Genomic DNA, 24,166 nt, shown 5'->3' with positions numbered 1-24,166 from the left:
CCCCAAATGTTTCTAAGTATAGTGACAACCTCATCAGGGTTTACTAGTAGCAGCGCAAGCTCAGTGAAAACCTGGGAAATCTAACTGGAAACATGAGAGAGAGCTTTATTTGGCAGTGCTAAAAAAACCTGGGGACAAATGGCTAAGCGGCGGTGGAAGTGCAGGCTGCACAATCAATAGGCAGAGAGCCGGATAGAGGCTCCCTTCGCTGCCGGATCGACAATCGACAGCTGAGAGACTATTTTTTGCAATGGTTGACTAAATATGGTCAGGGAAGAGAGAGGCACAAGAGAGCCTGTTTGCCTGGGAGTGCATGTTTCAAATGCTTAGCTGCCTATAAAGCCGTAACAGTTTTGCTCGTGCCCTCTAAGTGGGAAATACGGTTGGTGACTTCTGTAGTGTGTGTGCGGGAGCCCTGACCTCGCGAGCAGACTTGACCTCTGAAGATGGAAAGTAGCTTCAACACAGACCTGCCTACAGTTAAGCCTGGAAACATAACCTCAAGCAAGAAAAGATGCAGTGCAATATCTAAGGAACTAGAAGAAACCAATATTTGCCGGGGGAGGGGGGAGACGATCGCTATTTTTTTGGTGCCTTTTTCTAATTTTTTTTTTTTGGAAGCAACTCCAACTTTTGGGGGCTTGGTTTTGGTCTTTTGTTGGGTTTTTATTTTTCTTTTTGCCTGTGATTATCTTCATCTGACAGTGGGCTAAGTTCACCTTCCCTTGGCTTCCTAGCATCTATCCTTGGAGTCTTAACTCTCAGTCCAGCAGACATAAGGTATAATTTCTATACAACATCATCCATATTTTAGCATTCAAAAGAAAGGAAGAAGGTGCCAATTAGGCACTCATATTCATGCCTTTTTTTTCTTTTAAGTTTTATCTATTTAAGGTGGTGAGGTACTGTATGCACCGACATTCGCCCCCCCTTGCCTCCCCCTCCCATGTAACGAAGAGCTGATTCAGCGAATAGAGTGAGAGCACTCAGGATGAGATGGCTGCTGCTGATGTGTCTCTAGGTCATTACCTCTCTTCCAACTGCAAATGCTGCATGATACTAAGCTTACAGGTAACAGAACATCAGGAGACCTGCATTATTCTGCACGTTTAAAGGATGCCTATGACTTTCTGCATGTATATCTTATTTACTAGACTGTTTTTTAAATTGTTGTATTAATCCCTCTACTCTGGGAACAGCTTAATTTTGAGTGTGCTAAAGTACCAAGCATTTGTAGTGTAAAGAGCAGGTTGAAAGAAAACAACTGCTAGTCCAAATTTCATAGCCAAAAAAAAAAAAAAAAAAAAGGAAGAAACCAAAAAAACCAAATCCCAACTTGCTTAGTAGGTAGAATTCTTTTTAAAGAAGATAAACTAGTAAATTGCAATGCCATTAACTGGTTGTTCATTTCAGTGAGATGTATTCTTATCTTCCTATGCACAACTAAAAATGTACAAACTTGAAAAAGACAACCTAATAAACAGTGTGGTAGTGCAATGCTGAGTTCTCAAATAGGTCTCGGCAAAATTTTCAAGGTGCTTTTTATCAGACGTACATGAAAACAGCCTACTTAAAAACTAGGATGTGACTGCTGTGATTCTAATGCTGCATTGCTGATTCTCCTTGTACTACTGTGCTAGCTACTGCTACACTCTGATTTGCTCTCTATCAGCTGCACTAGGTTTTTGTCATGAGCTGCAGAAATTCTTACTTCCTCTGCCCTCAGATTTCCTTACAACTATTACAGTTACTAATTGTTCAGCTTATTTTGAATTCACCTTATAATGCTATACAGACAAAGCTTACTCATTACTGTAACCCAAACCAACTCCTGAAATACAGATTAAGCAACCATAAGCTATATCTGACAGTCCTTTAGAAGTCAAAGCTGTACTGCACATCAAATATTTAACCACTGCTCCAAACCAAGTTGCAGAAAATCTTACAAAACAGGGTTAAACTTGGGCTTTGTTTCTATGAGGCTTTTTTGTTTGGTTTGGATTAATTTTTTAGTTAATTATTTTAGCTGTCATAAATATTTCAAGGGTGGACAAGACTTTGACTGAAGCAGGTGAGTGCCAGTTTTAAAAAACGAGAAAAGCTGCTTGCAGAAGTGTTGAATAGGTATTAGCTTTCACATGTGACCTTCGGCCTAACAATCCAAATCCTGTCACAGCAGTTAGAGGTTGTTTTCTTAATTCAATGTCATCATCTTTAGGATAAGCAGGATCACTGGTGACATGTGCTTTTGTGTTTGGGTTGGCTTTTTGTGGGGTTTTTTTGTTTGTTTTGCTTTATTTTTTGTTTTTTAAATCACTCTGAAATACAGTGTAAATAAGGATAAAGCTGCAAAGAGTTTGCAGAATAATGGATGGGATACAAAAAGCATAGAAGTGGGATTTGGGGTAAGAAAATAAGTTTATAACTGCTATTTTATATCAGCCTATGCTTCCCTTCAGGACACCAGATGCAAACTGTACCCCAGCATGAAAATTTGCTAAAAGACCTGGGAGGAAGCTGAAGTTTTTACAGTGGACTACAACTACGAATTCTAAGAAAAGACATTGCAAACCGATCAGCGATTCAACTCTCTACTTAAACACGGTCACTTAGAAGAGAAGAGGCTGCAAAAATATGGAAAAGCACTTCTAACATCAGTGCCATCCCAAAATAATGAACTATGCCCAGCTTTAAGACACTGTGCAGGTAAATTGCATTGCAAAGTTCAGTTAGCATAGTAAGTTTATTTTCTACCATCAGTTTATCAGAACTGTTGTCCTTCCAAAGAACTGTTAGCCAGTTTTACCTAATGACAGCAAGAAAATGCAGCAAAATACTTTTTAGGTTCATCTGACAGGCAGTCAAGCAACTCTGTGTGTACCTGCTCAGAGCACATACTTCTTTATGTACCCATATGAACATACAATGCTATGGAATGTAAAGAAGTATGTATTTTTGGCAGGCAAGGAACGACCAGTAAGAGGAAACTAAACAGCTGCTGGAAGAAACAGGTTCAAACTCTCGTTTGAATGACATTCATGTGACAAATTGGCTTGCTAAGGGTCAGCTGGTATTGCCAAAATAACTCATACTTGTTAGTAACAAATCACAAAACATTAAATTAAGTGACTATAAAAGTGGGTAGGAAGAATTGTTAACAGCTGATAAACAGAATATTAGTTGCAAACAGAATTCAAAGCAGGGCTGGAAATGAAACCTTGAAATGCACCAATTAAGACTGCAGCATAGCTGCAAAATTCATCATTACCAGTACTCCTCACTTCATAGATCTTAAACTAAACTTAAAAGCCTAGTTATCAAAATGCATCTCATAAAAACAAGCCACTGTTACAGCAATCACAGCCTGTTCTGTGTACTTCAGATGGTAGTATTTAAATTTACATCTACCATAGAACATAAATCCACAGGTTGCAACTGAGACAAGTATTAACAGCTAAGAAATTACAGTGTAATCTACAAAAAATGACAGCCAAAATAATTGAGTATAACTTCCGCAATTTAATAAGACTTAAGTTAACATTTTCTCCAAATCAGCACGTATTATGCTCACTGAGCTCTTCGATACAAAGTGCAGTGTCAGGTTTATGCACAGAAAGTGACAATACAGAGATTTCTAGGCCAGAGTTGCTAGTCAGCGGATTAAAGCTATTGACAGATTCCTAAATGAAAACACAAATGACAACTACAGCCTAAAAGGTAAGGTATCTTAAATACTCTTTTCAAATTAGCTGAATTTATTTTAAATCCAAATTTAAGAAAATTTGCCATAAAAAAAATTTTAAGAACTACATGAGAAATAGTTCCACAATACTTTCAAGTTCTAAAAGTGATATTAATTAAAATACACTGATGCATACCATCCCTAGGTAAAGATACTCAACATCAAATCCAGGAACAAGGGGAAAATGCGAGGAAAGAACTTCCCACTCATCAATTCAGCCATTTCTATTCATGACAGCAGCCTTCTAAAAGCAGTTATTAAATATGTCCATGATAAATACGCACATTTGGCCCAGATTAAAGATTCTAACTGTAGCCCTTTGCTTACTAAAATTTCTGTGAGGAAAAAAACTCCAACCAAAACAAACAAGAAAAATAAACAAAGGCAACACACAATTTTTAGATGGAGAACTAATTTTTAAATACATAATTCTCAAACAGCTAACAATATCCGAGCCTGATATTTTTAACACCTGAGACTACATATTAATATATATATATGCAAGCAGAAATATTACCTTACCTGCTTAAGAAAGCAAAGTTTCAATACTTTTTTTAAACCTCTTTCTCTTACGAGCAGATATTTTGACACGAAGGCTACAGTATCTTAACATCTAAATTAAAACCTGGTTTGTAGTGGGAAACAAATCAAATTGCACTAGCTTTTCTGAATAAAACAAGGCCACTAAACTCAGTCATGCTCACAGAAGCAGTTTGGTATAACTAGCAGTTTCACTGAGGGGTTAATTGCTAAGCATTTTCCTCTTTTCCTGATGAGTTCCTGCACTCAGCACCAATTGATTTAACTTCTTCTATAAAATGGGACAGATTTTTTTAACAGCTTTAATTTATCCAAGAGGTTTTTGGTAACAATTTATTATACTGTGTTCTCCCTTGTATAACATTGCAATGTTATTCTGACACAAAATGACAGTTCAGAGTGATACAAAAGTTAAAATTATATGTTGACATTGCTTCCTGCTAGTTCACGTTAGCATATCTCTAAGAATACATACCCAGTCACTCTAAAATGTCACATCCATCACTTAGATCAGCTGTTCAATTTTAACCGAGCACACGTTGAACTTTGGGCATCTGCTGACACAGTTGTAACTCAAACATTTCAACTGTGTGACTGACAGGGATAACAGATGCTGACATTATCAAATGCTACACGGCTTTTTTTCCACAGCCGTTTTTTGTCCCGATATGGCCAGTACATGAAACTGTATTGCCATCCAAAAGCGCACTTGAGCAGCTGTATCTGTAAAACAGTTCCTCTATAACTGGTAAAAATAGAAACTCATTTTATAGCCATCTTGATGCTTAAGTGCAAGTGACACACCTGCTACATTTCTATTAGGATACATAGTGTTGGGGAATATATTAACATAGATCTTCTCACCATCATCAGACTATGCAACAAACACACATCGACTATCCTTGACATACTCATTACTAGAGAATGGTTTAAACTAAGGTTGTCCCTAATTTCCACTGCAGACAAACCTCAGAAAGAATTCAGTATGATACAAAAAAAAAGCTATGTGAGCTCACACAATTTTGTATTAAGGACCTTAGTTGAGAAGAAATGCAACCCCAAATAAATCTTTTAAAGCTGTCTTTTTCTGGCATTAAACATTTTTACATATGTTATCAAGGTAAAAAAATTAAATTTATCCTGCTATATTATATAATCATTCCTAAAAAGTTAATACTAACCAGAGATATAGCAATGGAATTGAAAGCACTTGGCATTTATATTTGTGCTAACCAACTACAGCATAAAAGCAGCTGCAAAAGGGAACCTGCCAGAAAATGAATGAGGAGAAGGGGGGGAGGAGGGTGACAAGGAAACTGAAACGTTCTTCCCCAGTAAAATTTAACATAAAGAAGTAAGGGAGCTCTATCTATTTCTGATAGCAACTTTAGGACTACAGTTTCTAACCTATTCTAAAATCTGACTACACTAGACAGGACAAAGTTTAAATTGTAACTATGATTTGATTTAAGACTCATCCAAATATCCTCAAGGAAATACACAAGGACAGAACAAATCTGTACAGGCCTTTCGGGTGTACAGCTTTTAATTATACCATCTCCAAATTAGGAAAGAGTTAAAAATTTGCATTGACAAGAGACAAATTGTGTAACACAGAAGAAAGCCGCGTGTTCTTTGTGCACTGCTCATGTGCTTTAAAATGTGTTAGTGAATTATAAGCTCCCTGCACTCCAATGCTTTGCTAAAGCTGGTAAAATGGAACCAAATCACCTCTTCAATGGATTTGGTCCCCTTCAACCAGCTGTAGCTATGCATTGATCACTACAAGATTTCTGATGTTGTTAAAACTGGACATGAAACCTGCTCAGAGCAATTATGTAGTCTTCTCTTCAGTCCAGCTGAACTTCTAGGCAGCCTGAAGATGGAAGGTAACCAGGAGTGTAGCAAATTCTGTATTCCAAAATCTCAAGTTTGTATTTGTAAATAAATAGCAACTGGTGTTTAACATTTTGTCCACATGCAGTAAAAACCATCTCTTACAATATTTACAAAGAAGATAGGCAAGCAGTGAAATAAACACTTCCTAATGATTTATTGTCTCTTGTATTCTTCCTCATGCCTGGTGCCCTTTCTAGCAGAACTTACCAAAAAAGCCCAAAACCCCAAAAGAAACAATCATGAACAGTATTGGCAGGGCAGGTTTACTTTCTGGACATTCCTCTCCCCATTTTTATGTTGTACAAGGAAGGAAACTCCCCAGGGCAGGAACTGTATTTGCCATTTTGTATCTGCTGGGCACATTATTTACTACTTAAAGATAATAAATTTGTTACTGACCTCAACAACTACAGGCTAATCTGCCACCTAATAACAGGTCTGCTCATGAAGATTATACTCTTCCTCCAAACCAACTTGAACAAAAGTATTCTTCCAAAGCATTTTCTAACATAATACGTTAATAAGAGGTTTTAAAAACAGACTCTCTTTGCACTTAGAGCTTAACCTACATTTACTGTCAGGAACTGCAAATACAAAAGCAAAAAACCACTTTGACAGGTTTGTACCACTCTCATTTCCTCAGAACTTGTCTCTCTGAGACCTCCATGACAACATGGCCCGTGAGTCCTGCAGACACTTCCTGAAGACACTCATTAACACTACGTAGAAGTGAGAAACCCCACCTCTCAATTAAATTGCTACAGTTAGAAATCTCACTGCCAACCCATTCAAACCATCTGCAAATCTAAAAAAAAAAATTGAGATCTCCTAAATAATAAGAAAACCATGGGGAAAAGTTACAATTCTATTTTAAACCACAATCTCCTGCTTGCCAGTTTAGGAACATAAAGATGACATACTTCTTGCTATTGGAGAGCAATACCTAAGATCTGTATCTTACTCCAGGACTTCAGTTTTTTGATTTAAAGTCCAGCAGAATTTATTGCCCTGAAGAACTAATCATGCACGTGTGTGAAGTCAGGTCAGCTCCAAGAGCAGCCTCTATTTAAGATGCTAGCTGCAGAGTGAATAAAGCTCTCTTCACAAGATACAATGCAAATCTAAAACTAACTGGGGCAACGGATATAAAATACGCCTACACTTCACAGTCATGTCTTCAGCTCAAAATCTGAAGTCACAGGTATGCGAATAGATCAAACATAAGCAAGAGATGATAACGTGGCAAAAATAACCAATCTGGACAGTATTTTCAAATTTTACTCTCCTTTTTTCTGTCTGAAAAAAATCTCATTAACACTGAAGAGGCAAAGTCTGCCAAGCTTTGAGGCTCACAGTACTTTGAAAAAAGTCCAAAATAAATGCACTTTTAATATGACTGACTCAGTTAAAAATCACGAACAAGAAACCATGTATTAAATAAAAGTTTAACTTTCCCATACTTAATTTAAAATTTCTTTTTAGTTCTATCTCCCATGCACAGGTCTAAAGCTACCTACAGCATTAACTAACATTCATTCTACATTTCAATATTATACATCAGCAGAAAAACTGAAAGTTCCTTCTGTACCAATTCACAAGGTACAAAGAGAAGCAAAACATGAAAAGGAGAAATATTCTTCTAAGAATAGGAAGCTCTCTGAAACACACTGTACCTTGACTTGTGGAAAACACAGCCAAACTGCCATGGAAGATAAAGTGCTGAGAAAATCTCAGCAGTATTTGACATAAATCGCTATCTTTCTTATATTATTTATCCAATACTCAAACATTTAAAATAGAATGTATTTGTTTTCATATGAAAAATTAAAAACTTTGGCATGTTCTTCTCAGCATAATTTGTAGGTTTTGTCTTGGGACATTTATCTCCCTATTATTTATAAAGGTCAGAACTCAAGAAACAAGAAATTTTGCTCTGAAAATGAAATTGGTTCCAAATACCTATTTGTTTTGACATCAACCAGAAAAAATACTACAGAAATCCACCTCCATTTATTGTGATACTCATGCACTTAACACATGCATTTCTTTTATTATCCTCAACAAGGACGGTGCATGTGAACTTCACTAATTCTTGCATACACAGCACATTTTTAATTTTTAGAATTATAGCTATGCACACAAATGCCTACACATTTATATATATATTTGAATACATGTTTGACTTTTATAAAATAATACAGAAATTACATAATATATCTATATATTTGAATATAAGGAGAATTTAATGCATTCTATTAATATAAGGTACCACATCCTGAAGCAACAAAACCTTCAGTTAGGTGGAGCAGGGAAGCTTAGATGAGGAAAGATAGGTCTTAAAGTAAGGTTTCAAGCAGAACCTATTACATACTGTCTGTGACCCACAGTAGTAACAAACTAAAGATGAGGGGGTTATTTTTAACAGTGTTTTAAATAGCTTGTGCTTACTGCATTTAACAGATCAGTAATAGCTGTTGCTCTATATCAGATTAGAAAAACAAAGTGGTAAAAACAAAAACTTTGGTTTCATTAAGAAACGGGCAAGTGGCAGAACTACAAAATCAGCAATGAAACAAAGGAGCATCACTGAAGTCTTGAGTAATATAAAACTCAACTCCTAGATGAATGAAAATATTATGACAACTTTTGGCCAGGGGGAGAAATCAAAATAGATTTATTTTGGTTTCATTTTCAATTATTTCTTCTCAGGCTGATGGGTAAAATATCTAATACTGTGAGCATTAGATATTTTAGATTAAACTACTCCTTCCTTGATGGGAGACAAAATTCTTTTTCCGCATGCTTGAGCAGTGCTCAGATGGAACTGCAACCAAGAAAGAATATTAAATATCTGTTTTAGATACTAGTGAAACCTCTTGTATGGAGGGAACCCACACAGCATTCAAATCACTAATATTGGAAACATTTTCCAATACTTCCAATGAAAACTTTTGTAAAGGAGGAAGGATTCTGGTTAAAATTGCACTATACTTCACATTCTACCAACCATCAAACAGATCCAGTCTGAACTACAACTTGGATCCCTCCATTAAATGAATGGTCTGTCACTTTTAAAATATTCACCCACAGAAAAATCTCCAGCACATGCCTATGAAAAACATTTTTTCCCCATACACTTTCCCTACATCTCATCTTGAGATTATGGTCACACAAACCAACTACCACAAGAGGTGAGGAAAAGCATTGCAGGAAAAAAAATAAATATACCCCACCAGGGTAACTGAGACAGGAAACAGTGCTCCAGGCTAATGCTGTTATATAAGTAGGAAGAATTCACTTTAGAGGAAGAAGTTACCAAATTACCAAATGAGACTTGGAAGAATTGTCTTCTGAATGCCAAAAATAAGCTCCCTTCACTTGGTCCTTGACATGTTCTCATAAAGACCTTTTATGAGTACTGTAGAAAATGGTAAACATTTATTCGTTCTATCAACACTTCCAGCCACTACTTTTACCTCATGAAATGATTCCTTTCTACAAACATAGATAATTAATTATGTTTACTTTTTAACCATCAATCTTGATAGCTGTGTTTTAAGAGACTAACCTAGATTTTAATCCCATATATTAATAATGGGTGGAATTTATACAAATTTACAGCATTATTTCTCCAACTCCTCTCAACTGAAAAGCCAAATTTTGTAAGGAAACATGCACATTTCTTCTTTTGTGTAAACTATACTAAATACTCCACCCGAGGATAAAGTATTATTGAAGTCTTGTTGGCATGACAGCTTTGAAAAATACTATTTATCCACAGTGTAATAAGGAACCAGCAACACAACTTTTCTTTAAAGTTCTATCTATGAAGGATTTTTCAAGAGCTACCTTAACTGAAAATTGAATATAGACATATAGAATACAGTAAGCATAAAATAAACTGTGATTTAAAATGAATTTTTCAGTTGAGCTGCTATATAAAAGCTGAAACACAAAATTCCTTCTAGATACACTTCTATGAAAATATATTTAACTGTTTCAAATACTGACAAATATAATCTAATGCAATAATCCTGAGTGCTTTAGAAGTGTATGGTTGACTTAATAATTATCCACAAGTAAGTATTTCTAAAAACCTCAAATTCCTTTATCAATTCCAATACTCAAGAAGGGAAAGAGCAGTATTTACTGTTTTTATCCTACATCACGATTTCATCTTCAAGATCTTACAACTTATTTATCAAAACTTTTATTGGCAAAATTTTATAGCCATGACAGGAGATTTCTAAGAAATTTGGAGTTATCTGGACACAGGCATTAAACTGAGCAGACTCCTAGCTTCATTCTAGTAAGGGCTTCCAAACATTAGAAAGACAGCTAAGCAACATCAACATTTAAGAAATACATCTACATGCAGATATAAGGACCTTCTGAAAGAATACCATAGTTCTACCCTCACCTGTACTTGTTTTCCTTTTACATACAATAAAAAATAATTAAAAAGAAATCTGTACCTAGGATTTCCTCTTAGTGCAGCATGATGAAGAGCATTAAACCCATTGTTGTTGGTGATAGTAACATCTGCTCCAGCTTCTAAGAGTACAGCAAGGATATCATCACGCTTTTTACTTATTGCATCATGAAGTGGAGTGTCTCCCTCAGAATCCTAAAACCAGAAACAGTTTATGTCAATTTTGCATGCATCCACATTAAAAAGATGCTAAAATAGCACTAGGAAAACTGACTGCATAAACACAAAACAGCTCTTCTAGACCTGAGTGCTGCTATATTGCACAGTTCAGAGCAAGCTGCCTCTCATCTTGCTCCAGTTTTGCAAATGCTTCAGTGGGAAGCCCCACCCTGAGCTCCACCATTGTACAGACCCATTATTGCCAGAACCATGCTTTGTACCCCATAGTGCTGAACACACTGGGGTAGATAATGACTTCTCTATGCTGCTCATCCAGATGGAGTTGGATGCCCAAATTACAATTTATAAATAACAGGACAGCAACAAAAACTAATGTGACAGAGGGAAAACTAGACAGGCGAAAGGAGGCACGGAATTTTGAGTAATAAATGCTAAGTTTAACCAGCTATTAACCATGTAGAAGACAATACCAAAATGATAGTGTGAAATTAAAGCATAGGCAAATCAAAATAAAATGCAGTCCAGGTACTAAAAGTAGGCATATCTGTTGTTTTAACTAAGCATATAACTTTCCATGAAGCAAAAGCCAATGCCATAAAGCAATATTAAGCTTTTAACTTGTTATGGCAAGATTTTATTACACAAGGCACATGATAATACTTGACAGCACAAATGAACAAGCAAAGAATTTATACTTGTAGCTTAATGCTTTATTTTTCAAGTATCCCAAATAAGGAAAAAATACTTGTTACTCCTAGAAGCATTTTGTACATTACTTATTCAAGGACGCAAATGGTTGGATTGAAGAGAAATGCCCTAGACCAACAGCGAGAAAACACATCCATTTAAGCTTACTTCCAGCTACATAGGCAAAATCTCCAGATTGATGCTTCCAGTAAAATTGTTGCACCATGTAAGTCAGGAAGTCTCCTGCCACCAACACTGACTCAACTGCAAGCTAACACAGAAACTGAACATTTTAGCAATTCACTAGTACAAAAACAGATCTCTACAGTGAGAATCAAAACCTGCCAAACAAAAAGTGCCAGAATATGGCACTTGAACCAGTGTGAACCAATTTGCCAGAACCAAATCACGTAGCTTTTATTTGGTTTAAATGCTTGCATTTAATTAATATATGTTTACAGAGTGAGTGGCCACAGTAGTAGAGTGCTGGCCAGTTAAATTCCAGTCACACCTCAGTCTCACTCCCCTGTGTTTTCATTGACAAAATCAATCACCTACTCACATTTGCACATCGCAGTTCCTCAGCACACATGCTGAATCTGGAAGTTAATTTTTTTCAATAGCCAATTATATTTTCCAGATGCAGCATCCTTGCACCATTCCACAGACTTTTTCAACTGAAACAAACTTCTGTAATTTAGACTAGGGTAAATCCACTTTGGCTACCCATAGTTCCTATGTGAGTTACAATCACCCTTCACTGGTCTCAGCACATGAAACTCCTTATTATACCTTCTGTTCAACAAATACTAAACAGGATCTGGATGGATAGAACAGCTCAATCTCAGCAAGACCAAGACAGTACCTCAAGAGTCACATAGAAGGAGATAAATAAACAATCACTATGCTCATTAATTTCAAAAAAGTTTTTGCTCATCTTTTATGTGGATATACAGCCCCCCAAAAAATCTGATTGTTGACATGGCAAAGCAAGGAGGCAATATCTTGTTACTGCATATCTTGATTTGCCCAGGCCACTACAGCTTTTTCTGATGCCAATCTCTTCAAACTTACCCATTCTCATTTGTTTTACTAATGCAGTTCATGCAGCTGCATTCAGCAGTGGAATACCTGCTTATCTGATAGCACATTTCCATTCTACCTGCTAAACAGGACACTGCACTTATGCTACTGCTTCCATCACCTTCATTACAGATGAAATTCCCTATGAAATTATGGTACTTCAAATCCTACACGAGTGCTTTCTCGATAAAAAGCTGAATATTTGAAAGTGAATCGGATTAAAGAGTTCTATCAATGATAAGTCTGTTTTGGGGAAAAAAAATTAAAGGTTTCTTTTAACAAAACTTTCCACAGTCTTATCAGCCTGCTAAACTGTAGCTTGCAGAAGGAGCACAGAGTTGTGGGTTCGATACAGGAGTAATTAATCAGGAAGGAAAGTTAACAATTAGAAATAACTACAGACTGTGAAAATAGCAATTAGCATCAACTATAGAATAAAGCAGGAGTCAATCTAGCTGTCAAGAAAACAAACAGACTGAACAGCATTTTTGTTACAGTTGATCACATGGTGGGGTAAAGGTTGAGACAGAGAACTTTACCATCTCTGTTCCTTTCAATCCCATTTACCATGATTTTTCTATCACCTACATGCAGCAAATCACACAATTCAGTAGCTGAAAAGTGACTCTCCATTAAAATTTACTTTACCTGGAGACTGGGGTGGCAGCCAAAGTCCAGTAAAGTCTTGACAACTTGCAGATGACCTTTGTTGACAGCAATATGGAGCGGAGTCTGCCTGCGCTTGTTGCGAGCATTGAGATCTGCGCTGCCGCGGTGCAAAACCTCAATCACAGCACCCTCGTCACCAAAGGCTGCATGATGGACAGCCCGGTCTCCATCTTTGTCCTAAAGTGGAAACAATTTGATGGAATAAGAAAAATGAGACTTCCATGACACCATTAAAATAGCCAATTAAATAATTGCTCAAACTGCAGCAATAAAGGATGAAGAATCACTTCATATAGAAACACACATGCTCTAAAACATATGACATTCTACAGCATATATAACTATTGCCCTGAATCTGTGTGGTTTGTTCATCAAACTCAAATGGCTTCATTTGGGTTCCTACTATAAAACAACAACTGTCAAGAAAATATCCAAATGAAAAGAACGAAAAAACCCACAGATTAAATCCAATGCCCAAACAGTATTACATTTAATATCCCAGGGTAGTTCTTCCTGTAATCTCGGAAGTATTATGGCTCAAACCACAGGGCAAGACATGAATATTTTCTTGTTCATGTAATTAGGTTAGTATTTATTAGGATTTATTATGTGTCTTGGTTTTCACTTAAAAAAAACTTTTTCCAAAGGAAATTTGTGACTGATGCTGACATTAACTAGAAGTTCTGATTCTGTGTTGATGATTCACAGTGTTAAAACTCTGATTCAGTTTGTTTCAGTTTCACACAAATTGAGAATTAAAATGTGAAAGTCAAATTTGTCAGTTTGGGCAATTTTAACATTCATAGAAGTTGACTGTACAACATGAAACATTTTAAAATATCAATCAAGCGATTTCAGCATTAATGACAGTATAGAAAAGATAGAAGTAAAATGGAAGTTTACATGATTAAATAACTTCCATAAGGTAGTTTCTAGCTAGGTATTTCTGCACAGTTTAATGTAACCATGCATTTGTAGGATTCAATCTTGAAAACAGAGAAACGCTGAAAATTGTAAAATAAAATCATGACCGATCAAGGGTTCACTGCCTCTCCTGAGTGAGCTTCGGTTTCTCATCAATTTGCTTTTTCAGCAACATCTTTCCAAGTACTTTTTATTATATATTGCACATTTCTAAAACATTTTAAACCTATGCCAAAATTAATAGCTCTTAGCACAAACTCTATTTGCACAATGAGACTAGTTACAGCATTTACAATGGTGGAAGAAGACTTATCACCTAATTATCAAATGTATCTTTTTGAAAACATGGATATGGTTTTCAAGATAGTCAGGGCACTACATAGCAGCTTAAACAGCTTCTTGAAAAGATACTTTTTTTCCCTCTAAGTCAACTCACACTACCAAATTGCCTTCTCAGATTGCAGGATTCCTTCTCAGGCTCATCTAACAAGAACCAACAGTCAAAAAAAGCCAAAGTTTGCCCATTTGGAAGGGAAAAGGATCAGAAAGGGGACCTTCTCTATATTTTTCATCTGGTTATAAGGATCATTATGAGGCAATCTTTATCAAAGTGTGACAGTAGTCCTAAACTGCTACAAGACTTGTATTTACAGAGCACTTGGTTTCACAGAGGCATGGTAATTTGTCTTTTCATGTTTGCAGTCTGAAAAGTACACCAAGATATTTATGGATGAAACCCTGTATAATTATTGACTGTTTTAGTTTTACCATATTTCAATTCTGAGACACAACCGCCTGATTTTATTAAGTCTTAATGTACAGAATTCCTACTTTAATAAGCAGAGGTCCAGTTATCATGCAGGTTTTTCTTTAGCTCAGCATCAAAACAAATAATCTCAGAAACTAAATCCTACCCAATAGCAATAATTCATCTAGAAAAAGCTAGCAGCTAGTAAACCATCTGTCCTTAAGACTTACATTGACATTTAAATTTATATCTAAATACTAAAAGCACTACATTTCTATACATGCCAACAGTATAATATAATACTCTTCATATAATAACTGACAACCATTAGCATTAGCCTTCAGCCTAGAAGGTTACATATTCTTAATATGCAATATCTACATTGGGTTTTTGAGCTACGCCAATAACCAACTGTTCTCTGACTAAACAGAGGCCACTTGTAGTCTACATTAAGACATCAGAGAAAAACAGAGGAGAAAACAATGAGGATATTCCCAGAAAATGTAATCATAAATGGATATACTCTGAAGTAATGACTTTAAGTGTAAAAATATCCAACTTAGCTATAAAGCAAGGAAAGTAAGGATTTTTATCCATTGCTTCCATGCCTCAGACCACAACAGTGAAGTAAATGGACGACATTTTTGCTCTCTGCTTAATGGGACGGCTCTGCTGACCTTTGCATTTCCTAAACAATTATGTTTATAAACATTATATATATGTTTAAAATATTGATAAAACAGCTTACATTTTTAAAGTTTGAAAGATGTAACTACAAATCTAATAGTATTATGAATATTATTACTATTATAATAACCAAGGCAATTATATAATCAAGTGGGAAAACCATCCTCACTTCAGCAACACAGTTATATGAAGACGGATTTAAAAGTCAAGTAAAATCCCTGACAATTTTTTTTATGCTAGTGTAATGGTGCTTCTATAGCCTGAAACCTGAAACTCTTCACAATTCTAGTGCTAGTAGATTACCAGGTGGATTGTCTTCAAACTGTTTAAGTAGTGCTTCTACCTATCTCTTTAACGCTTCTAACTGTCCCTTCAGTCCACCACTTGATTAACATGGCAGCTCTGAACACCAGAGTACAGACAAAAAGCAGTTTAGCCTAATTTTACCAGTATTTGCTTTATACTGCAGTGAAAGCACTACTTCTATCATGAAGTTATTTCACAGAAATCAGACCACAGCAAGTATGTATTGCATCAATTTAAGCCAGAATGAAAGCTTTATAAATTAATGGTGTGTCTGTAAAAATAAAATAATTTTAATTCCAAGAATTACATTGTCTCATTAATGTCTTAATATTCTTTAACTTCTGTATATCAAACACAATATAATGCTAGATGCTCAAGCATGTGAAGTTATTTTTCTGTTATGCAAACAACAACTGGGTGCACAATTAATTTCTCAGCATCCCACTAGTCTTCAGTTTTTATTATTAATAAATCAAATTTGACAGATCCTTCTTGTGCTTCTTGCCTTGTGCAAAACAAGAAATGGCTGCAATATCAGAGTGCATTCTGTGCAAATAATTGACTAAAAATCAATTCAAAATGCAAATATCAGAGTATGCTGATAGATAATTCTCATGAACAATTATTCTAAAAAACCTAAACAAGAGGTTTAAACTTAAACTTCCATTTTTAGAGAGGTTTAAAAAAAAGGCACTGAAAAACTGGTCACAGAGATGGCAGCTTATACCCAAAGATACTGCTATTACCTTCTGCTTAAACTTGTTTTAGTTAAGAATTGAAAGATTTCTCCTAACTCAATTTTGTATATATAAGAAGCATGGCAAGCATGTGAAGTTGGAGATGCAGCATCTATAAACATCTTTTTCCCCTCAATGCCACAGGGGCATTGTATTCTACTGTTGAAATGAAACCAAAGGAAAGAAAGAAGGGTATGCTGGCTTACATAGCTCTATCATGTTAGTTGTTGTATTTCATTTAATAAGAAGTGGTAAGGAATTAGATATTGACCCTTCATAATACTGTTAGTAGGAGTCTCATTTAGTAGGAGTAGGAGTCACAATCACAGTTATAAAAGCAGTTTTTCACACTTTTCTTTAAAAAGAAGGCGAGTTGAGTACAATTGTTATGCATGTAACAAAGTTTAAGGACACACAAAGCATATTTTGAAATTTTTAGGTTACCTCTGCTTCTACATCCACGTTCTGTTTCAGAAGCAACTTCAAAATGTCGACATGGCCGTTCTGGCTTGCAGCTTGCATAGCTGTGTGTCCAGCACACTGCCCATTCACCTGGAATGCCAACACTTGCAGGTGAGTTTCAAGACACACACACACCCCTGTAAGGCTGTTCAGCAGTAGAAAACTCAAAGCAACAGCATACATAACAGAATCAAATGAACAATTTTAAGATGCCTTCTTAGCATATATAGATCACCTAGAGCTTCTCTATTTCATTTCTATATTAGCTAAATTGAAGGAAAGAAGAAGAAATGGATTTATAACAAACATTAATGATGCTTGAATTAAAAATATTCATCTTTGGGTGACTCCTGTAAAGGCAAGATTTTTGAGAACAAGTCTCAGATGTATACCTGTCCTCTGCTCTATGGTACAACTTCCTTGCCAAATTTATGGCAACAACAGGAGAGAGTCTGAACAAAAAGCCATGTTTTGTCAAATCTTAAGATAAAAATCAGTGCTCAGAACCAAAGTTCAGACTCTTATCTCCAAGCACTACTACTACTGTAGTTAGGACTGTAACTTTAAAATATGTTCTATAAATGGAATCCTATAATTACTAAGCATTTTATTTTAGACTTTTCAGTATTAGACAAGTTGGTAAAAGAAATCTGACAGAGAACAGATTAGATGATCTACCTTGTGAGTTTTAACAAAACAAAACAAACTCACAACAACAGCAAAAACATCTTGAAAAATCTACCCTACTTCCTTCTATGCCCCTTGAAAAAAGAAGAATTTGAATATCCTTCAGTAATTGTGAATGTTTGGTTCTCTGCAGCAACCCTGGCAGTCAGAGGCTGAAAAGTATCTTAATTTACGGCAGACAAAAGACTACAAAATCTGTCCAGCAAGAAAGTATGTACAGCTCTGTGTTCACACAGCCCACACACATTTCACAGGACAGCAAATGGGAGAAGAGATACTGGAACTAGCTGTATTACTTCTAAGAAGACACACTACCTACTGGCAAGGAGTATTCAGAACAGCTGCTCTTCCTTTAGTACTAGAGGCCCCCCAAAAGAGATATTCCCAAAACAGAACACTCACATCCACGTCTGGCCTCTTTAGCAAGTCTTCCACTTTAGCAACGTCTCCATTGGCAGCAGCTTTAACCAATTCTTCATTGAGATCTCCAGACTCTTGGGTTTCAAATAATTTTTTCAATAGCTGGGACAATCTCTCTGTAATTGTTAACCAAACGACAACTAAGATTCTAAGACAATTCTAATTACACAAGAACAGAAAAAAAAACCCAGCCACATTTGTTTTGTTTCTAAGGCCATGTACATAGTAATACACAGACTACCATAAAATAGCAGCTGTAAAATGACTGAGTTTGAAATAAGAGCTGCACCCTAGTACGCTTTAGACAGTGGAGACTGCACATTAGACACTTCAAAACAAAGATGGTTGAACCATAAATAGCTTTTCTCCTGCAAAACACAAAAGGGTGGGACAAGGTAAAACCATGACCTTATGTATTGCTATTACAGACTTTCTAACATTGGGTATAGCATGTCTTCTGTGATTTGAAACACTAAGTTGTATTGCTCTTCTAGATAGTTTTATGGCCACTGTACTCGGTTCTTTATTGAGAAAACTCATGACATCTATGTCTCCTTAGGAAAAAATCTAGAAAACTATGTAGAAAGTTTTCTTGGCATTAAAACAAATATGTGAAGAGGAAAGAATAACTAGCTATGACTAAAAATAGGAAAAATTCTAGTTTCAATTGAAAAGTGCCAACAGAACACAAAACATGCTGGACAGTTTTTCTGCCTTGTTATTATATGAATGACAGCATGTTCAACAAAAGTGAAGTGTGATTACATAGACACCAAAAAATCCCACTGTAATTAGTCACAGGATGTCTGACTAAATTATAAGATAGAAATTTTAAGGAAATAAATATCCTGAGTTATAATAAATAACCACCTGCAACAGATCCCTTGCTTGTGCCTGCTATCTTAACCACCTCTTAAACAAGGAGGCTGCTTGTTACTGCCAGTGACACTCTCTGCATGCCTCAGTCCCTATTTCAATCTGATGTCCCTTCCAACTATTTTGAAGTCTTTAGAGTGGACCTCCAAAGACACACCTGCACTGCGACCAAACAGAAGCGCCTGATCAATATAACAACATCTCCATATTGACTGCAAGCTTTTTTCCTATCTTTCTCACATAATACTTCATTTACTCAACTCCAAGGCTATTATTAATCTTTTCATACAAAGAGTGTATTAATATCTATTAACAATTTTTAATTAACACAATTACTTGCCATACATATGGCAATATTACTAGTTATTCTTCAAACTTACCACCAGATGCATTACTTATAGCAGATCCTGCTGATGCCACCTTTGAGACAGCTGCTGGATTATAGGTCCAAGATGTCCCACAAACTTCTACCTTTAAGTCACTGTCTGAATAAATCTGCTGGACCCGACCAACTTTACCTAAAGTCTGAATTAAGGAAAACATCAAATGTAAGTGAAACATTCAGATACCTAAATATTTTATTTTTAATATTATATAAATTTTATGAAGTCCATTGTTTAACAGTACAATCACTACTACTTTTATATAAGTTTCATTAGGTAAGCAGATTGCTGCACCTGATCAAGTATTACACTGAGTTTGACCAAAACTTAAAAGAAAATCCCTTTTAGACTGCAGCAGCCTCCAGGTACATTAAAATACTGTCCAGGTACAATACAATAAAACACAGGTACATACCAATAATGTACAGGTACATTACTAGAAATACTGCACAAGCCTGACCATTCTGTGAATGCAAACACACAGTTACTCACTGGAAGCATTGCCTCAGCCCACTCTCCATGACCTCTCTGGAGAAGCTTGATTCGCTCCAGGTCGTAACACACTTGCACAAGGTCTCCCACTTGGAATTGAGAGGTTCCTCCTTCTGCACCTTGAGCAGCATCTCCACTTCGGACAACGTTGGCCTTGGTGAGAACAGCTGGATTAAATGTCCACCTAAACAAATAAACATTTAAAGAAGATCTTAAACACACTATTTGAAACATATGTTTTAAAATCATCTGTTGTGTAATTTTCTGCTTGTATGCCTACAAACTTTCTGTGACTGGATACTATAGATACTATATTTGCTGTTAACCATTTTTTTGTCCATCAACTTGCCTCATTGATTCATTAATTGTGGCTCATTAATTAATTTCAAGGATAAGCTTCAGAGATATACATTTGTAAAGGCAATTAAGAAATATCCTGCCTATGGAGAAGCAAGCTGACAGCAATGTAGAAGCTATACTGTTACTTTATTTTCACAGGGCTAGGAAATAACTGGTTGAAAAGCAGCAGATCCAAGTTGTCTCACAAGGACCGAAGTGTCAGGAAACAACATAAGAAGAAGACAGAATTTTGGCCCTTCCCCCCAGGTCAAAAGATGCAACATTAAGTTATAATAATACTTTTCAATTAAATGGATGTCCCAGATATACCTCAATTTTCAATCAAACTATCCTACTGGTAATTTAAATTGCATTGATTTAGAGGAATGACACTGTTTTGTCAGGAAGGAGACCACAAGACAGAGTAGCTCCTGTCACTGACTCTGCTGACATGACTGCCAAAAGAAAAGCCACTTGCATCCCTTTAGCTGGGAAAACAGCTTTGTTCTGCATTACTTTACAATATTAGCAAACAGTATCCTGAATGAACAGTACACTGTTAATTCTTTCTGAACAAACTGAACAGGTCAAACTCCATATACAACTGAAATGATATTCCATTCACCTGCTACTTTTTAAAGATAAGCCCAATACTTGAGAGCAAGAGAACAGAAAACCATGTGGCCATATTAGATTCAAACCCCGCTGTACAGCTGGGTTTGAGTCTTAGTAACATGGACGCAGCTAAGCAAAATTAAAACCTAAATTGCTTGCAGGGAGTATTTTTGGCTTCCCCAATACCTCCTATTCTTGGTCTGTATTTATATAAACTAACATTTCTTTGACTAATAAAAGGCTAGATATGGACCATGCCAAGGTGACTCTAGTTTAGACAAGATCCCCCCTGAAGTTTGTCACCTGTCCTTTTAAATTACTTTCCTGAAAACCCACAATGAATTGCTATTACCTTGCCTCTTGATACCATGGGATAAGATAGTTTTTAATTAAAAAGGAAGCTACTGCTTAAAACACTGCATTTTGCAAATAAGATAGTCTAGAATGTAATTTCTTATTGTGAACATAAATTTTCACAAGTGAGAGGCACAGCAAAATTCCTTTTCCCACTAAAGCATCCTCAAAGTGAAGTCCTCATTACACATCTAGAAGGAAATCTTAACATACCCAAAAGGAGAAGAGCAAGCTTCTGGCACCAAGTAATCACAATCACTGAAGGCAAGGGAAGTTTGTGAGAAGCAATGATGAAGGCTATAGAACAAACCTGTTGCCACTTGGATATTGTACTACAATGTCGTGGTCCTCATCGATGCCACAAACCGTTCCAGTTGTTGTTAAAGTCTCAAACATGCCATCAGTCCATCCTCCATGACCATGCTGCAAAGACTGCACAATTTCCAAGTCAAGGTCAATGTTTACAAGGTCACCTATTTGCAGCCCACCAGGGTTTCTGTTACCATTTTGCTCACCTGAAAGGGAGTAAGAAAAAAAAAGTTTACACCAGCATACTAATTTTCCAAGTAACTTAAAGAGCAGAATTTAATTTCTGAGACTCACAGAATTAAGGTTGGAAAAAACCTTTGAGATTTTCAAGTCCAACCACCAACCAAGCACCACCACCATGTTCACCATTGAACCCTGTTCAAAGTACCTCACCAACATGTTTTCCACACTTCCAGAGATGGTGACTCCACACCAATGTCTCTGCAACCATAGTGGCCAAGAGGTAAAAAAAAACTTTGGAACCTCTGGCAACAGAACTATGTGTTTCTTGTTGAGTTTTCATGGCAAATAGGCAAATAGCAGTGACACTGGCAAATGCTAAATACTTGTGACAAGTTCCACTATGGACTCTAACTGGGATCTTAAAAGCTATCATATGGTGTTAGACCTCTGGACACATAAAAGCTCTGGTGTCAATAAAACAACAGTGCTTTTGTGCAAAGAGTTAAATTTATTACATCTCTTAGTATTTAAGCCAGTTCTGTAAGAATGAACAGCTATGTTTGGCTTTTTAGAAATACACTGCACAGGACACACAACACAATTTATAACTTAATGAACACTTAAAAGCTCCCTTGCCATCCCCTTGGCACACTGATACCAAATACTATTTAGAAAAGCATGACAATTTATCATTAGTACATAGAAATGTTACTATTTACACTTCACTAGTTGTTGCATCAGGACAGTACTTTTGGATGACATTTAGAAAAGAAAGGGAAATCCAGAGTGAGTATAATTAATACTAATCAACATGAATTCACTTCAGCTTACCTAACACAGGACAATGGTCTCTGTAGAAAGAGCCTCCTTTTGCATCTTGAACACATTTCAGGTCAGACTACGGAGAGAGATTGAGAAAACTTTAGTCCTCAGTGACCAAGTCTCCAGGTCAGTGAAACTAGAACTGAAATATTTAATTAAGAAAGGCTGAAAATTATGTGTACAAAAAACGTGTCCTATGATGCACATAATCTCAAATACTTTCCAATCTATCGGCCTTGACATTCTCAAGACTTTAATAACCTTTAAAAATATAAGAGGCTATAAAGGATGAGAAATTTTTAGTTCAAAGACAGGAATTAACACAAAGCACCTTTGCATTGTTGTATTTAGTTATTTTTCCTTTTAAAAATAATTCTGTGAACACAAGCAAGGAAACATCATTTAATGCCTGCCAGTGCTGCCCACTCTTCCCAACACTTTTTGACAGATCCATGTTTAACTTGGAAGAAAACTTGCCACTCAGACTTTATAAAATGAAAACTTCTTAATTAAGAATATGAGGAAGGGTATTACTTCAAAAAAGCCTACAAAATACTACAGAGAGCTAAACATGTTCTTTTTAAAGAGAAAAGTTTTAAAGCTCATCCTTCATAAAACTGTTTCATATTATGAGAAAGAGATGCTTCAAGTGTGGTAATCAACTCCTACTCATAAAGCCAGCGGATTTTCTATAATTCTCCTTTCCATAATGTGTAATGCTTAATTCCAAATAGCTATCATCTGCCATTGTTCCTTATGAAACAAGTCTCGCTAAACAAAGGACATATTTGTGTGCAAAATAAGTTGGGAAGGAGATCAGAAACTGCAAAATGTGTCAGAATATTCTATGGCATGGGGGAGGAAGTAGGGGACAGGTGGTGGTAATGATATAATTAACCACAACTAAACATACTTGAACAATTCTTTTACCCCTGCCCGAGATTTACTGACAGACAGTCCTCCTGCAAAAGGATTAAAACGCAAACTCTGAACTCTTCCAAATCATCAAGCCTCTGATGAGCACAATACCACCCTTGGCAACTGGTAAGCAGAAACAATACAAAATTCAGTGTATGTCCTGATCTATGAAGAATGCACCGTCACTTTAGAAAAACGATGAAGACAGCCAGAGGAAAACAATGAACTTTTAGCCGCCCTTCAAATCCCCCGAGGGAGCAGAGAAAGCTCGCTCGGCACAGCAGCAGCCGGCCTGCGGCAGGATGCTGCCACCCGGTGGGCAGGTGCTGGGCTAAGCCCGGCCGCAGACAAAGGGGCTGCACGGCCCATCCCAGATGGCAAAAACTCATTCATTCCCCGGAACCAGGCAGACTGAACGTGCCCGGGAGCACTGCGTCTCACCCACTGAATACAAGCCCTCCGTGTCAGGCACAAGCAGCTGTCTGTGAAGGAGACAAGGAGGGGTGCACATGCAAGAGCTGCTGTCACATTCTTCAGAACACTAAGAATAGAGCACAGGAGAGTCCAAAGGCTCTCCTCCCTGCCAGGCAAAATCAGGGTGAAAGACTGCCTGGGTTACAGCAAGTGTTAGTGCACTGAGAAGACTGATGGCTAAAACCTAGCAGAAGAAAC

General features: G+C 36.5%; 1 protein-coding gene and 1 long non-coding RNA gene across 4 annotated transcripts in view; one reads left to right on the top strand and one right to left on the bottom strand.

The window, feature by feature from the left end:
* The window catches only part of MIB1 (MIB E3 ubiquitin protein ligase 1), a 77,089-nt gene that overhangs the window by 33,183 nt on the left and 19,740 nt on the right, over positions 1–24,166 (bottom strand). For all 3 annotated transcript variants that reach the window (XM_059477101.1, XM_059477109.1, XM_059477116.1), the window contains exons 5-12: positions 22,586–22,652; positions 21,573–21,777; positions 19,955–20,138; positions 19,460–19,604; positions 18,186–18,319; positions 17,079–17,186; positions 13,212–13,409; positions 10,657–10,808 (exon numbers count right to left, since the gene is read on the bottom strand). In XM_059477101.1, coding sequence (XP_059333084.1) covers positions 10,657–10,808; positions 13,212–13,409; positions 17,079–17,186; positions 18,186–18,319; positions 19,460–19,604; positions 19,955–20,138; positions 21,573–21,777; positions 22,586–22,652 — 1,193 coding nt within the window. The remainder of the gene's footprint in view (positions 1–10,656; positions 10,809–13,211; positions 13,410–17,078; positions 17,187–18,185; positions 18,320–19,459; positions 19,605–19,954; positions 20,139–21,572; positions 21,778–22,585; positions 22,653–24,166) is intronic.
* Positions 379–6,333, top strand: LOC132076178 (uncharacterized). The gene is made up of 2 exons (XR_009418878.1): positions 379–780; positions 880–6,333. It is a non-coding gene; the product is annotated as an uncharacterized LOC132076178 (long non-coding RNA).

Source organism: Ammospiza nelsoni, chromosome 1 (assembly GCF_027579445.1).
Source record: "Ammospiza nelsoni isolate bAmmNel1 chromosome 1, bAmmNel1.pri, whole genome shotgun sequence".
Classification (NCBI taxonomy): domain Eukaryota; kingdom Metazoa; phylum Chordata; class Aves; order Passeriformes; family Passerellidae; genus Ammospiza; species Ammospiza nelsoni.
The sequence above is the reverse complement of the archived record's forward strand: the minus strand, read 5'-3'. Positions and strand labels throughout refer to the sequence as shown.